The 14,395-nt window shown below is 43.3% G+C and overlaps 1 protein-coding gene across 1 annotated transcript in view; it reads right to left on the minus strand.

Moving 5' to 3' along the window:
• The window catches only part of SEC22C (SEC22 homolog C, vesicle trafficking protein), a 375,963-nt gene that overhangs the window by 114,356 nt on the left and 247,212 nt on the right, over positions 1 to 14,395 (minus strand). Inside the window, exon 5 of the mRNA XM_069647907.1 lies at positions 5,704 to 5,822. Coding sequence (XP_069504008.1) covers positions 5,704 to 5,822 — 119 coding nt within the window. The remainder of the gene's footprint in view (positions 1 to 5,703; positions 5,823 to 14,395) is intronic.

Below are 14,395 nucleotides of genomic sequence, written 5' to 3' on the forward strand. Positions count from 1 at the left end.
AGTGACAGACGGTCTAGGCTAAGTTCTTCAGAGGTGGTGAGCTAGTAAAGGAGTCCACAATGAGAATCACAGATTACACTTGGACAGGATGCATACAAATACAGTTATTTATCTATGGGCAAACACACAATAGAAAAATGACTACTAGAAGGTAGACTTAATCACACAACACTATCAAACTAAATAACTAAATACATTTATACATGCACTTTGTTATAGGGCATAATACATTTGTATTTTGTTTAACTCCTGCAAAGGAAAGGTTAGACAAGTATTATGCACAAAAAGGTCCACAGAGATGATCCCTAACTAAAATTGTCCAGCCCTAAATTGCCTGGGGCTTTTTGCCCAATAGTTCAGGTTACAGTTCCACAGACGTTAGGAGGCAGGAACAAATGCAGGTAGGGTCTATGGGGTCCAGTCAAGTTAGACTAATGCCCAAAAGTAGTCCCAACAGTCAGATGCCTTGCGCAAGCAAGCAATGACAAAGCCAATATTGTTATAAATAAGCTTCATTTTAAGCCCATTTACTTATAATGGGAATATAGGGGTAGGTTAGAAGCTCTGTAACTTACCCCACTTGCTCCGATTCTTCCAGAGACTTGGCAGAACAAAGGAAGAGTGTCCAACGTTGCTTTTCCTGCCAAAAGTCGCAGTCCTCGATGCACAGGGGTTGCAGGTTCGAGCTGATCTCCGGTTGGTGTCTTTCACTGTTGAAAGGAGTCTCGATCGAAGAATGCAGAAAAACGCTATGCAGCACCCTCTTAGGACTGGACTCGGGTCAGGTAAGCTATTTCAGACGGTGGCCACCGCAGCAGGGCGACGCAAAAGGACTCAGCAGCCACGGTCTGACTTTTCCTCCTATCTCGGGGCCCCTCGATGCTACAATGCCGAGATTTCACAGGAGGTACTCTGGTAGGGCCAGCTGAGGATCCCCCACGTTTCAGGCCGAAACTCGGTACGGTGATGCCAGCAGCACGGTAGCCCAAAAACGAAGCTGGTCAGTCACCGGAGGGTTCCGGGGCACTTCCAAAGGCTTCCTTTGGCAGGGCACGGAGCACACGTCGGGACTGAATGGCCTCTCCACTCCAAGGGTCCTAGCTCCATCGCAGGACTACTAAAGATCACGAGCAAGACAGGGCTTCTCCAGGACAGCAGCAGAAGTTGGTTGCCAGGCCTCCTTCAGTCAGGTTTCAGGTTTCTTTGCGGGTCTCACAGCTGGACAGGATGCTTGGCTCCTTCAGGTTTCTCCAGGATCTCTGAAGAATGGGTGCAGGGGTCCTCTTCCTATCCTAAAAGCCAAGTAAGAGCTGCTTCCCTCTCTAGCCAATCGCAAGACTAGCCCATACACACACACACCCCAGCAGTGGTCCAATCAGGACCACTGGCTGGAACATTCAAACATTCACTAAGACGCACTGAAACCAGTTTGTGGATTGAGGTCACAGACCGAGCCCACATCCTGCCAGCAAACACACACAGCCCTTCAGTAGCCCACCAAAAGCTCCTGCTTTCCCAGACACTGGAAGTTCTTACAAGGATTTTCCTGGCCTCGCAGGCCAAGAAGAAGCCTAAACAACAATATGGAAAAAGGACAGGCGAAGAATCTCGTGGCAAGGCCATATTTGACCAGTAGCCATAGTTAGTAGTTAAACACAGGAAACGAGGTAAAGTTAAAACGAAAATCGCCCAAAAATGGGGAAAAATCACTGCTGCCAACAGCCTATCCTTTAAGCACACCTATAGTAACCAAAAAAACCTCTGTTAGTCTAGGGCAAAACAAAAATGCACCCCACTGTACTGCAGTGTAAGCTGCATTGTACAATGATAAAAAGTTACCACAAGTGATACAAAAGTAACCAAAAGTAGTAACATAGTAACACGACTAAGGGAAACAAAGTTTCCCAGTTTTGACAGACTAAAGGACATATCCGTTTCCCCATAACATATGAGCAGAGGCCCACTGCACTGTTTAAAGTACAGGTCAGATTCAAAAATAAAAGCAAAACGTTTGGGGGTTCCATAAAGATGGAACGAAAGGTGCAGTAAAGAGAAATCTTTCCTAACACTTAGCATTAAAGGGGTTAACGTGGATGAGCCTCCGCAAGGACACCAATGCAAGGGTCATGCGCTGGTTCTTAGACATGCCGCCCCTATTGTTTCACAGTAGAACACTGCAAAGGAAGAGAACAGGGAAATGTAGACTTCCTTTCCCGTTTCCCAATAGGTGCTGCGAGAAACAGTAGCATTACGGGAAGGGTATGTGATGAATCCGATGGGGTCATCACTCCTTTCCCGCTGGTGACCTCTCCTCCTGTGGCCACTGGACAGCAGCCACTACCGGATCCTGACCCTTGCGGTGGCTACATGAGGGAGGATCACATGGGTGGGACAACCTCCAGGGGAGTAGTGAGACACCATCAAACAAGGTATGGTATTCCGCTTCCCCTCTTAAGGATACCCCATCCATTCCCAATGCCCTCACGGCATATTAATACACCTCCCCTCATTTCCCTAGGAAAGGTACTGAAGACCTTCAAACAAGATCTGCACGTGAACCATCAAGATCTGGCCTGTCCACTAAGATTCATGAAAGTGTCTCCTCAGACTCTGCTTACAAATTATTCATAACCAATTTGCCCTTAAAGACTTCTGAGAAAACATATACAAAAATGGAGTACCTTTCACATAACCATGGGAATACTGGGACGAGGAAGAGGAGGCGAGTAATGCAGAGTGGAAAAGACCAAGAGTACAGGCTGCGCTCTAGTTGTTCTGAGCACACGCCTTTAACCGGGAGATTTAAACCACAGCTGACTGCTGCACGCTGCTGTTGGAGAGAGAAAGCTGCTTCTCCCAGGACGGACCGAGAGAACGAAGGGCTGAAGAAGATGTAGCAGAGCCAACTGGCTCATGAAGGAAGATAAAGAAGGCTGACTTTTCGAGAAAGCATGCGGCTGTGGGAACGCCAGAAGCCAACACAGTGCTCATGGGCATTTGCAGGTGTTACGAGACAGCGTTCCCCTTACTCACACTCAGCACGGAGCAGAGGAGTCCAGCATCAACCGCGAGAGGCAGAGAAGCCGAATTAAGGTGACAAGACAAAAAGAATCGCTGAGAGCCCAACAGCAGCTTGCCGAAATAGACAAGAAGCATGCCAGCAAGAGCTGGTGAGTCCCAGACAGGGAAGCAGGGACACTGGGGGCGTATTGGCAATATTGCCAGAGACGAATGACTGCACAGAAAGCACATAAAATTTAAGAGAGAAAGAAGCTGTGAGCATTTCTTTAAAAGGGAAAAACAAAGCGAAAGCAATGAACTTTCAAAGTGATGAGTGTATGAAATATACATATGAGAAAAGCCCTGGCAAGATAATATACCAGGTAAACACAGTGTCAGATAAAGCAAACTTAAGAAAATCTTACGGTTGGGAGTGTGTGCAGAGCCCACACGAGAAAAGCCCTGGAAGGAGAATGCACCAGGCAAGGACAAACTGAATAGTGTATAGGAAAGACCTTATGGAAAAGGGGTCCTGAGAAGGATAAAATCAGGACTAGTAAAAAGGCTGTGGGAAACCAAGATGAGAAGAGGAGAAAACCTGGCAGGAGAATACACCAGGTATTCTGACAAGTAAAAGCCAAAGAGCCAAGTTGTTTTGAGTATCCCAATTGTGTTGTGGAACAAGAGAAACTCAAGAAACTAATATCTTTGAAAGGAAGATCTCTATCCTTATGGAACTTTTGTGTTGGAGTTATACCTTTTCCTTTTTGAACATTTATTCATCACGCAAGGCCAAAGACATTATTCCCTAGAGTTTTTTTGTTAGAGTTTGAGGGCCAGAATAGTACTTTGGACACTTGACGGGTTTACTTAGGACTTTCTGGCCTTGACAAGACTTTTCGTTTTGGTATTTGGTAGGGAAACACCTCTAGTGCAGGGACAGAGGCATTTCCCCATCCCCTTTTATTTTAATAAAAGTCTTTGACCAAAACCATGCTTTGGCCAAAACCATGCCTGGGTCTTATTCCTGGTTTATCATAGCAGGCACCTCCCAAACCCCCAACAACATCTAAAAATGAATTTGAATGCTTCACCGATTGTAAAATATCTTGGTTGTCCATTTGGAGATCACTGCCATGAATATATATTGGACTGTGTTCAGGCTTGAATGTGCAGTAATGGTGGCACTTGAAATCTCGCCCCTCATTTTAAGCACTACGGGAACTGTTGTTATATCAGCAGATGTCCCATCATGCAAATTCTTTACTTATTTCTTTTCAAGGGCTGCCATGCTTGATGGATAGTGTTAATCCTGATGGCACAGAGTAAAATACTGCAGTGTAGATCTTTGTCTCCACAATGAGACGCTAAGTACCTTTGATAGTCCTAAAAGTGTAGTTGCGAGCAAAGCTTGGGGTGGGTGTTTGACGCAAGGGAGCAGGGCTCTACATGAGGAGCCTCTTTTACTGAAGGAGCTTTTATTATGCAAGACTCCGGCTCAACAACAGCATGCTCTGGGGGATTCCTGTTGAAGGCTTGGAATAATACCTACAGAGCAGTCATTTCTGCCTATTTGGGGTGCACCTGAAGTGCAAAGATAAACTTGTGAGGGACAGCAAAGAGCAGCATCTGGACACAGAACCATAGGTGAATCTAGAGAGCAGATGACGAGAGTAAAGTAAAATCAAACGATTGGTGGAGTTACTTTACTGAAGTGGGCAGAAATGACATGTTCCATACACAAACAATACATATTTTTCATATTGGGAAGAGAGGCAGAGTTGTACAAAATCAAGCACAAAGAGCATCTGGGAGCATGGTGAACTTGGGCCAGGTTGAGGGATCATTTTGATTGATGGAGGGACTTTGTTGCCAATATTCATCAGCCCTCCTCTGCGCATGAATCACCTGTTATAAATGGTTCAATGACTGAAGAACAGTAGAAACCAAAATTCAATCATTCATATTTTGTGGTTACTGTACACTAAGGGTGTTTTCAGGTTTTCTTGGCCAATCCTATACCCAAAAATAATTACTGAAAAAGGACATGGCTCTTTATATTGCAGAAGTTATTAGTATAATCAATAAAGAGTCGGATTAATAATCTGAGGTCATTGGTGGGGCGGACGGAACCCATAACTCAACAAGAAGCTGTTTGTATAAATTAATGAATTAAATAAAAAAATAAAAAGAAGCTCAATTCACAGGCGAGTATTCCAAGCGCTGGTCCACCAACGCACTTGCAATGGCTTGTGCCTGGGCATCCATATACCGACTTTTAGCACAAGATTTGATTCCATGTCATTATTGCGATTTTTGTAGGTCGCCTAACCAAAAAAACGATTTATTTCAGCCGAGTTAGGCGGCCCACAAAAATCGAAATAAATACATTTCTTCTCCCCCCATCCCCACCCGAAAGACCACTCTGTGTGGTCACAGAGCGGTCTTTCTAAATCGTTTTTCTTTTGCTTTTTTTATAAAAGCTTTCTTGACCTAATACTCAGGATTTTGGGTCATACAAAAAGAGCGATAGGATGAAACGACACTCTCAAGTACAGTCATAAACGGTTAACAGGAAAAGTAGAATTAGGTTTCTGTAAATAAGGATTCAACTGCTAGCAAACATACAACTTTGAGTCGCACATTGCACTCCTGCCCCAACCAGCACAAATCCAAGCACAACAGAAAAAAAAAAAGGATTACCTGGAAAGAATGCTCCGCAAGGTGGACTCCTCGAATAAGATTCAATGCGCCACACATGATGTTGAGAATTAAAGACAGGATTCCCAAGGCAGTCACCGGCCTCATTCTGTGATTTGGGGCTTCAAACAAAAAAGCTCTAATGAAGGACAATTCACAGCAACAGGAAATATTTATACAATAAATGCATTAAAAAGATTCCAGAACTTTACATCTACCTTGTGAAATACCAAATGACAAAAACACCAAGGAAACCACTTTCTCCATTCAATGAAATTGTGGTTCCATTTCTTTTCATCACTTGGATTTGTGCAGTCGGAACCTGGCAAAAATAAATAAATATTTTGATTCCTTACAGGCTTACAGAAAGCCATGTAAGACCTTATGCGAAATAATACATATCTCACAAACCATGGATCACTATGAAATATGTCCCTCTTTGAGACAAAGTATGGCGTCATTGAGGAAGTGGGCACAACCATTTGTAATGAAGGATAAGTTAGTTGCACCACTATGATTCTATTCTAGTTCAGACCGCATCTATTCATTTCAAAAGATGTTTATTAATTGGCCAATAAAAACCATATGAGAGCCTCTGTTGGGCCCCAGAAGCACATCACCAAACTCCACTCACGCAAAACAATCACACATATTCTCACAACCCAATTGGAACTCTGTGGGACATCATTTTTCATGCTTCGCAACCCATCAGAGTTGGACACATTTGCCACAATATATGACATTTTCCACAAACAGGTTTCCCTGGGATTCTGCAAAACTGCTTAGAGGTTTCTTTTGTTAATGCAAACCTAAATCCCATGCTCCACACATTGCAAGAATGAAAGGCTAAGAAATGTGAACACTTTTTAACACTGAACAAGCCACAACAGAAACCTAACAGTAAAAACAAAATAATAATAAGACTTTGGAAGCTGAAAGCGTTTGAATATACCACTTGGGAGACACTGGATTCTGCTTCACATTAATGGAACATTTGTGAAGATATTTTGGGGAGAGCTCTCAATGTGGCTGCAAGGTGACACTCTTCAAACCATAGGTTCATATTATTATCATTAAAAATCATTACAAGGTTTTAATGCAAACTGAAGTTACAGTACACGCAAACGCACAATGCCCCATTTGCTTGTTGAAAAAACTCGTCATGTCAAGAACCCATCATTTTAGGGCACTTGGAAAGTGTTTGCACCTTTTCACAAGGGCACTTTCTGTCTACACAGGACCCTGATAAAAGTAGCAAACCTTGATGGCTGTACTTCAGATGTTACTTAATGAAACAAAACAACAGACGTATGTGCCTTGTGTACAGTGGTCGAAGTGTACGAAAAGAAGTAGTGGAACTATGTTCTCTGCTGCCCTGCTCCCTCTCACCACAAACCCCATCGCCACACCCACTCCCACACACAATACAAACCCCCAAACACTTGCACCTGCTGTTTAAGGGAACGTTCAGTGCAGTGCAATGAAAGTGAAGCTGCAACGTCTTCCTACACTTTTATTTTAAAACAAAACCATTCCAGAACGGTTTCTTTTTAAAATAAAAGTATAGGAGCTGTAAAACGTAATTTAAAAAAGTATAGGAGCACTGCTCCCGACCGCTCCTGCTCACTTCGACCACTGCTTGTGTACCCCTCCTTGTAGGGGTCTACCCTACTTACAGGATCCCCTTCTGAAGAAGACCTTACCGTTATTCATTGTGCATTGCAACTCATGCGCTACTTCACTTGCTTTGCCCACTATAACTGATGTCTGCGTAATGCCTACATGCATCAGCCTCGGAGATGAGAAAGAAGCTGAGGGAGCTTAGTGGAACAGGGTTATTCCATTACAGAAATCCACTCACAGGATTTCCCTCGTACTGTCTGCCATCTACTGCCACCCCAGTGGGAAAGCGCACCTACATAAGACAATGGCTGAATGCTGTATACTGTAGCAGCTGGGGTGTTGTACACAGATCCTTTCTGAGGTTTAGGCCCTTGCTCTGGACTTAAGATGGCCTATTTGTTCTGTAGGTGGTGGGGGTTCCCGTACATGACAACCATCCATACTTAGGAAGGTGGTCTCGTCATTTTATTTACCAAAATGTGCCCTTTTCCAAATATTTTTCATAGCTATTTTTTTAAAATAGATTTTCGATTAGTTGTAGCAACAAGACAACGAGAGAATCGTGTGGCATCTAAAGTGGAATCCATTGAGCGCATGGGATGAAGGTCAGCATGGGTGTAATCTACTGTCTGCGCCAGACTCTGTGCTGGAAGTGAGTGATATACGGGCAGTAACCAAGGTACTTAAACTATTTCATTATAACCACTCCTTATTCTTACTGTGCAGACTTCCCCTCCTTATTGTGACTCTGCAGCCTATGTGCTATGATTTGCAACATCAATAAAGAAAAGTGGGTGGATCAGGTGAAGGTCTGAATGGAAGCACGTAAAGTCTTGGAGGACAGCCTGTTCGTGGCTAGGCTCCAATCATCTTACAATGGGTCAATAGTATAGCCTTCAAAAGTCAAGGATACTTTTTGTGCAAGCCCATCATGAAACAGCCAATCAGAGTACAGATCTGGGGCAGCATCTGCAAGAAGGGTCCATGGCCCCTGGATTATTTTGACACATAATGAATACACAGCCTCCTTGAACAGTGGTACAGTGGAATTTTGGCTCGGCTTTTGAGTGCACACAGGCCATTGTCCCCGCTGCAGGCACAATCATGTGTTAATTAGGGTGGTAGGGGAGCTGAAGTGAGGTGCAAGCACGTGCTATAGTTACTGGCAGTGCAGCAATTTTGTTATGTCAATATGTGTCCTGAATTTACTTTACTGTAGGATATCGACCTCCTCTATGTACTTTCATTTGTATATTAATTCAAACCATATATCATCAGACTTCAACTTCCCAGTGATGTTCAATAAAGATTCCGTTCTATGCCTGACAAGAAGTATGGGCTGTGAATGGGAAGAGGAGGGGGAATGAACAGAGATTTAGACCCTTTCATTTGCTTTGGGGGCCAGGGGGAGGGGCGTACATTTGTCTGTGCTACTGAGGGTGTAGACAGTGACTGCCTGTCTACTGCAAGAAAAGGCTGGCATTGCACTGTGGCCTTCTCACCGGATGAAGGACATGAGCGTCATCACATATGCCTACTATTCCTCCGATGATAGGGGCTTGCAGGTGGCAAGTATCCAAAGTGGCATTCTGTCCCATGGTCCTCAGAAATCTTTATTTTATATAGACACAAGAACTTTGCTCTTTTAACATTCTACATCCCACTATGGGGGTTATTACGACTTCCCTGTTCCAGAAAAAATGCCTGGAATACTGGCACCAGCATTTTTTCCGGACTGGGGAAATAAGAGTTTGCCGGTGGTGGCAGTGATCTAACGACAGACATGACCTGCGGTAGTTCACGCCCCTACTGGCAGATAAATGCTGTTATCTCAAACACCTTTTGGAGTTGGCCTTTTTTTAAATGTATTTTGTTGCTTTTGTTCAGACATCGTCAAATAATACAAATATAAAAAAGCTGCACAAAATAATAATCAGAATACTAAAAATAGGATACACAAAAACTATAAAGAATGGGGTTGCAGCTTTGGTATGCTTGGAGGACCAATAAACTACACAGCTTGGTTGGCTAAGGGGTTCCGTGCACTCAGTAGCTGAAGACAACCTTATTCATGTATGGAGGTGCCCAGGATGGGTAAAAATAATCCATAGGAGTACAACCGCGCAGGTTTCGAACCACTTGACAATCAAGGTCAGTAAAATAATAATAGTGACAATGGTGTCTCTTTATTGAGACATCTGTATTGAAATGTGCACTACGATCTGCCATATTTTAATGTGTTACCTATCTTACATTACCTTTGATTTTTGGGTATTGGTGTCTGTTTTGGTGGCTGTGGATGTGGTCAGGGCACACCACTCAAATAGAGATGTTGACCTCCTGCAGAGTGCTTAACACTTCTCCTGGCCTCTTGCAAGGTGTTTGCACCTTGTACCTTTTCACAGAGAACCCCATTACTGTCAGGTGTGGATGGTTGAGTGAAGGAGGTGAGCGAGTGGAAGGCAGCGTTTGATGAATGCCACTTTTGAAAACAGAAATGGATTAGGGGGTTTATCAAGAAGTGTACTGTACAGTGGTAGATTGTGTGGCATGCAGTACATACACATATTCCCCATGCATTAAACAGGGGGCATAAAATGGTTGGAAGCTACTAGCCAGCCATAAAAACTTGCCATCTCAATTCTATATACACTGTGCGAACCAAAAGGACTCGGACTCGGACCACCGACTGACATTTTAGTAGGATCGTTATTTAAAAGAAAAAGAGAACTCCAAACTTGCCTATTTCTATGAGGGAAGTTTCCTACCTAAAAGTAAAACTAATATGCTTGTCAAACTAAGCAGTCCTTGGTCAAAAATCCTATCCAACTACTCTGACCCTATCACTTAGGAAAAACTGAACTAAAAAGAGAAGCTGGATCAATGGCCTTTTCCTTCGGCTTCTGCCTGGCCCAATCGATTGTGTGCTCCGTTGATAGTTCCCAGTTCGTTATCAAACAAAAACCAAGTTCCCAGCTGTCTGATACACTTTGTTAGTCCAAATAAAAAAGTTCTTCCTTGAGGTTCCCTCTTCCTCGGTATAACAAGGTTTTTTTTAAGACCTCTCCAGGGTCCCTTTTACCACAATTCTCTCTAAAGTTTGTTATGCCTCGGGGACTGCCCAAAGTCATACGGTGTTCTAATAGACTTGACTTCTCTCAATTCACATAATTTACACAGACCGCTTGCCCACTCAGAATTTCTGAGGCTCCCGCAACCTCTTCGGCTTTCAAAACCTTGACACAATGTTCGTATATCTTTCACTTTGGTTCACACAGGGAGCTTGCCAGCTCTGGTTTCACAGGCTTGCATAACCTTATTGGCTCTCCCAGCCTGGATTTGCAGTAGTCGTAGCTCTTAACAGTAATTTCTCAGCGGGAGCGTTCGCCTGGTCGCAGCAACTAATGTCCTTAAGGCGTAGAGCTCAGGGATTTGGCTCTCGCCAGCTAGCTGGACTCAGCATCGGTTACTGGGCTCCAAGCCCACCATGGCTTGTCCGTGGTCACGCCACCAGAAGAAACTGGTGTTTCTCCATTTATGCCCGCTTCCGCGACCTGGACTCCACGGTCGGAGAAAACGCCAGTCTTCTGCATCTGGTTAGCATGGCCTCGCTCTCCACACTCCAGTGGGCTCCGCGGCCCATCGTGCCCTTGCCCCTTCAGAATGTCTCCTCCAGAGGGCTTGCCTCTGCATAGGGTTCAAACACACCCCTGCATAGGGGTTTCCAGCTCTGCATTCACAGTTCCTCTCCTGCTTAAGTATGTCATCAGGAACAAAGGAGGAGTGTCCCTGTGTTTGGTGTTCCGGCGAAATCCAGCATTGCCATAAGCCAACAGGATGGAAGGGTTGACACGAGTAGTCAAACCATGAATAAAGGTAGGTTAGGTTAGGTTATGTTGAGTGCCTTTCTAAAGCGCAGCGTGCACCCAGAGGCATCGTGGCGCTACAAACCATCAGTCCCAGACTAGAACAGCGTGACAGAAAGGCTGGAGGTCGTTATTGGACAGGGAGTCCTTGTCCCTGAGAAAGGAGTCACTCCCAGTGAAGTCCCACTTGCCCAGATCCCTAGAGAGGGTCTTGTGGAGCGGGCTCACCTCATGGGGGTGGTTCCCTCTGGGGAGAAGGGAAAAATTGACAAGATTCATCAAAATACACAAAGTACACCATTTCTAACCCGCCATAAATCAAATATCACTATCCAATGCAAGGGATAAAATAAGCAGTGTCATATAGCAATTTGGTATGCATTTCTGTAGGTTTGCTAATTAAATTGGCACTTGTGTAGCAAAGCTAGCTATTTCAGTCATCCTGTTAAAATGAAAGCAGAGCTTGCCCTGCATTCCTCTCTTGCATTCAGGACCCTCACCTCCCTCTTTTCTCTTTTCATTGCAAAGTTCAAAGGGGGTAATGGAGATAGAGTGCAGCAGTAATCCTCTCCTCCACTCTTAAGTGCCGAAAGCATGTGAGGGAGTGGTAGGCAAGACGTTTATTTTTATTTTTCAAATAATTGCAACCAGAATTAATTGGGAATAATACTTTTATTAAGCTTACTATATCCTGTCTGGCAAAGACCAGTAAGTGTTAACTTTACTTTTTTATATAAGACAGTCATTCAATTCCATTCCTAAAAATGTAACTCGTTAGATAATGCATAATTACTGTAAAACACTGCATTATCTTGATTGTTTTGGTAAAGTTTAGGTAAGTGCATCTAAATCTCATAGTGTCAACTATATTTCTCGCGCTCTGAAACACTTGTGTATGAGCGCGATACAAATAAAATATATTTTATCATGTTTAATTTTGTTGGGGAGGATGCATCATTTTGAGAACTGAACACTTTTGAAAATGTACATGATCATACGGCTAAACACGTTTGATGGCAATCCTAGTTCTGTGACCCGCTGGCTGCATTAATCTGTGTAACTGATTTTCTATCTTATAAATTTGTGGCTTTATACCAGCTACCCTGAAAGTGAGATGGCTGCAAACCACAATATTCCACCTAGTTTGTCCAGTTTTCTGCCTGCTCCGCCACCCACTTTGCTTAGTCTCTTACTTTCCGTCCTCTTACATAATGAATACACAAAGCTAATGAGATGTTTACGCAAAGTAGTGATCAATGGATCCATCCAGTCTGTACATCTAAGGATCTTCTGCACTACCACAAACTGTAGTTAGCCTCCAGAGCTCACTTTGCTCTATAATTATGAATGCATTATATATTAGAACCCGCAGGAGAGAGCTGGCCAAACAGGTTTCAGAGCCTTTTTATCAGATCTATGCATTTGTGTCCATTCATGCAGCTGACCTTTTACATATCACAGACACTCATCCAATGGTCACAAAGTCTTTTCGCCCACTCGATTAGTTGAGTAGATTTTATGAAGGGCAAATTCCATTTGCATGGGATCTTTGAAATCTTTATTTAATATTTACGTTTTCTGCATTAAATGTCCAGTACAAGTTTCACTGTGCATGGCTGGCGTCTAGGTGGCAGCAGTGAGCCAAACAAAGTGGGTTTGTGGTGACATGCACCATTTTACAGAAAGCGCATTTCAATTTATTTTCATCCGTTGCCATGAGTCAAGTGCATTTATCTTAGGTCAAGTAGGTAAACTAAGTTACTCGGCCTGCAGGTCTTCTGGAGTTTTAAAGAGTTTGCAAGGCCTGACACATCTAAAAAAATGTCTTACTTCAGCGCTACACACAACTTTCCCCAGATCTGCACACATTTCGGATACCAGGAAGAACCTTCATTGGTTGTCAGTCACCCAAAGGATCTCACTAAAATCGCTTGCCCTTACCTACAAATGCATGAACAACCTGGCCCCCACTTATCTCTCCTCACGATTCACGCTGTACACTCCAGTTCGCTCACTTAGATCTACCCTGAACCAGAGCCTACTGATACCTCGATACAAGCTCAAAACAGCTGGTGGTTCTAGCTTCCCAGTCCTGGCAGCCAAACTGTGGAATGCTATCCCCTTGACTATCAGAAACCTCCCCTCCCTCAACCTTTTCAAACTAAGAGCCAAATGTTGGCTCGCCTCTTCCAATGCCTAAGCTACATTCTGGAAACGTGTTGCAATAACCTATGTAGGGATGTACTACTTGACAAACCATATATCGTTGTACTACCTACCTATGTCTATTTCTATGCCATATTTATTGTTTGATATATTATCACTGTATGCAACTTATGTAACCATTGCCTTAAGGAATGCGCCCGGTAGCCTCCGGGCCTGGTCTGCGCTATACAAATAAAATAAATACAAATACAAACTGCTGTATTGTTGCTAAAATTAGGTCTTGGGTACAAATACCATCTGGTGATATTAAAAATATTAGTACATTGCTAATCAAATGGGGTTGTTTGCTAATCAAGAACATTTTAATTAGCAGACTCTGCTAATCAATTTTTGAAAACTAATTAATGCATTGCAATGGCTAGTGGTGAGTGCAAATTTTGCACCCTGCATTAAATATGCGCTAAAAAGAAAAAAAAGGAGGTCCTAAATAAACAGACTAATTCATAAACGTGTGTTCATGTCTTATTTGTTCAATGCATAAAAACGGATTCCTTGTGCACACTGATTCTTTTCCACCTGGAACCGTTATGAGAGTACCATACAGGCACAACATTTGTGCCAACTTCAATGTTTGTATCTTTGTGTCAATTATGTGTTACAGTGCCCATGCAGATAGCAGAGGCAATTATACTAAACACGCAAAAGGCCAACACCTATGGACTTGCACATATAAGGAGTATCATGCTCCATCACTAACAAACAGGTGAACTCTTGCTTCTGCAGACAAGAGCGGCAGCCTCAAGGCTCAGAAAGAGATTGGGTTCTACAGTAGACTGGACCTTTCGAAAATCAGTAAAAATAAAATTGTCTGACCAAAGCTACAGAGAAGCATTGCAAAACAGGTACCGTACAGAGAGGGTAAACTAAACAAATGTTAATATAGCCAATAGTTTGAACTTCAGTGTAGGTTAAGTAGAGAAATGTGTTAGGAATTGATTGTTTGCAACTATGATCATCATATCCTTAAGTTCTTTTTTCCA

This window comes from Ambystoma mexicanum, chromosome 2q (assembly GCF_040938575.1).
Source record: "Ambystoma mexicanum isolate Mex_15411 chromosome 2q, UKY_AmexF1_1, whole genome shotgun sequence".
NCBI lineage: Eukaryota > Metazoa > Chordata > Amphibia > Caudata > Ambystomatidae > Ambystoma > Ambystoma mexicanum.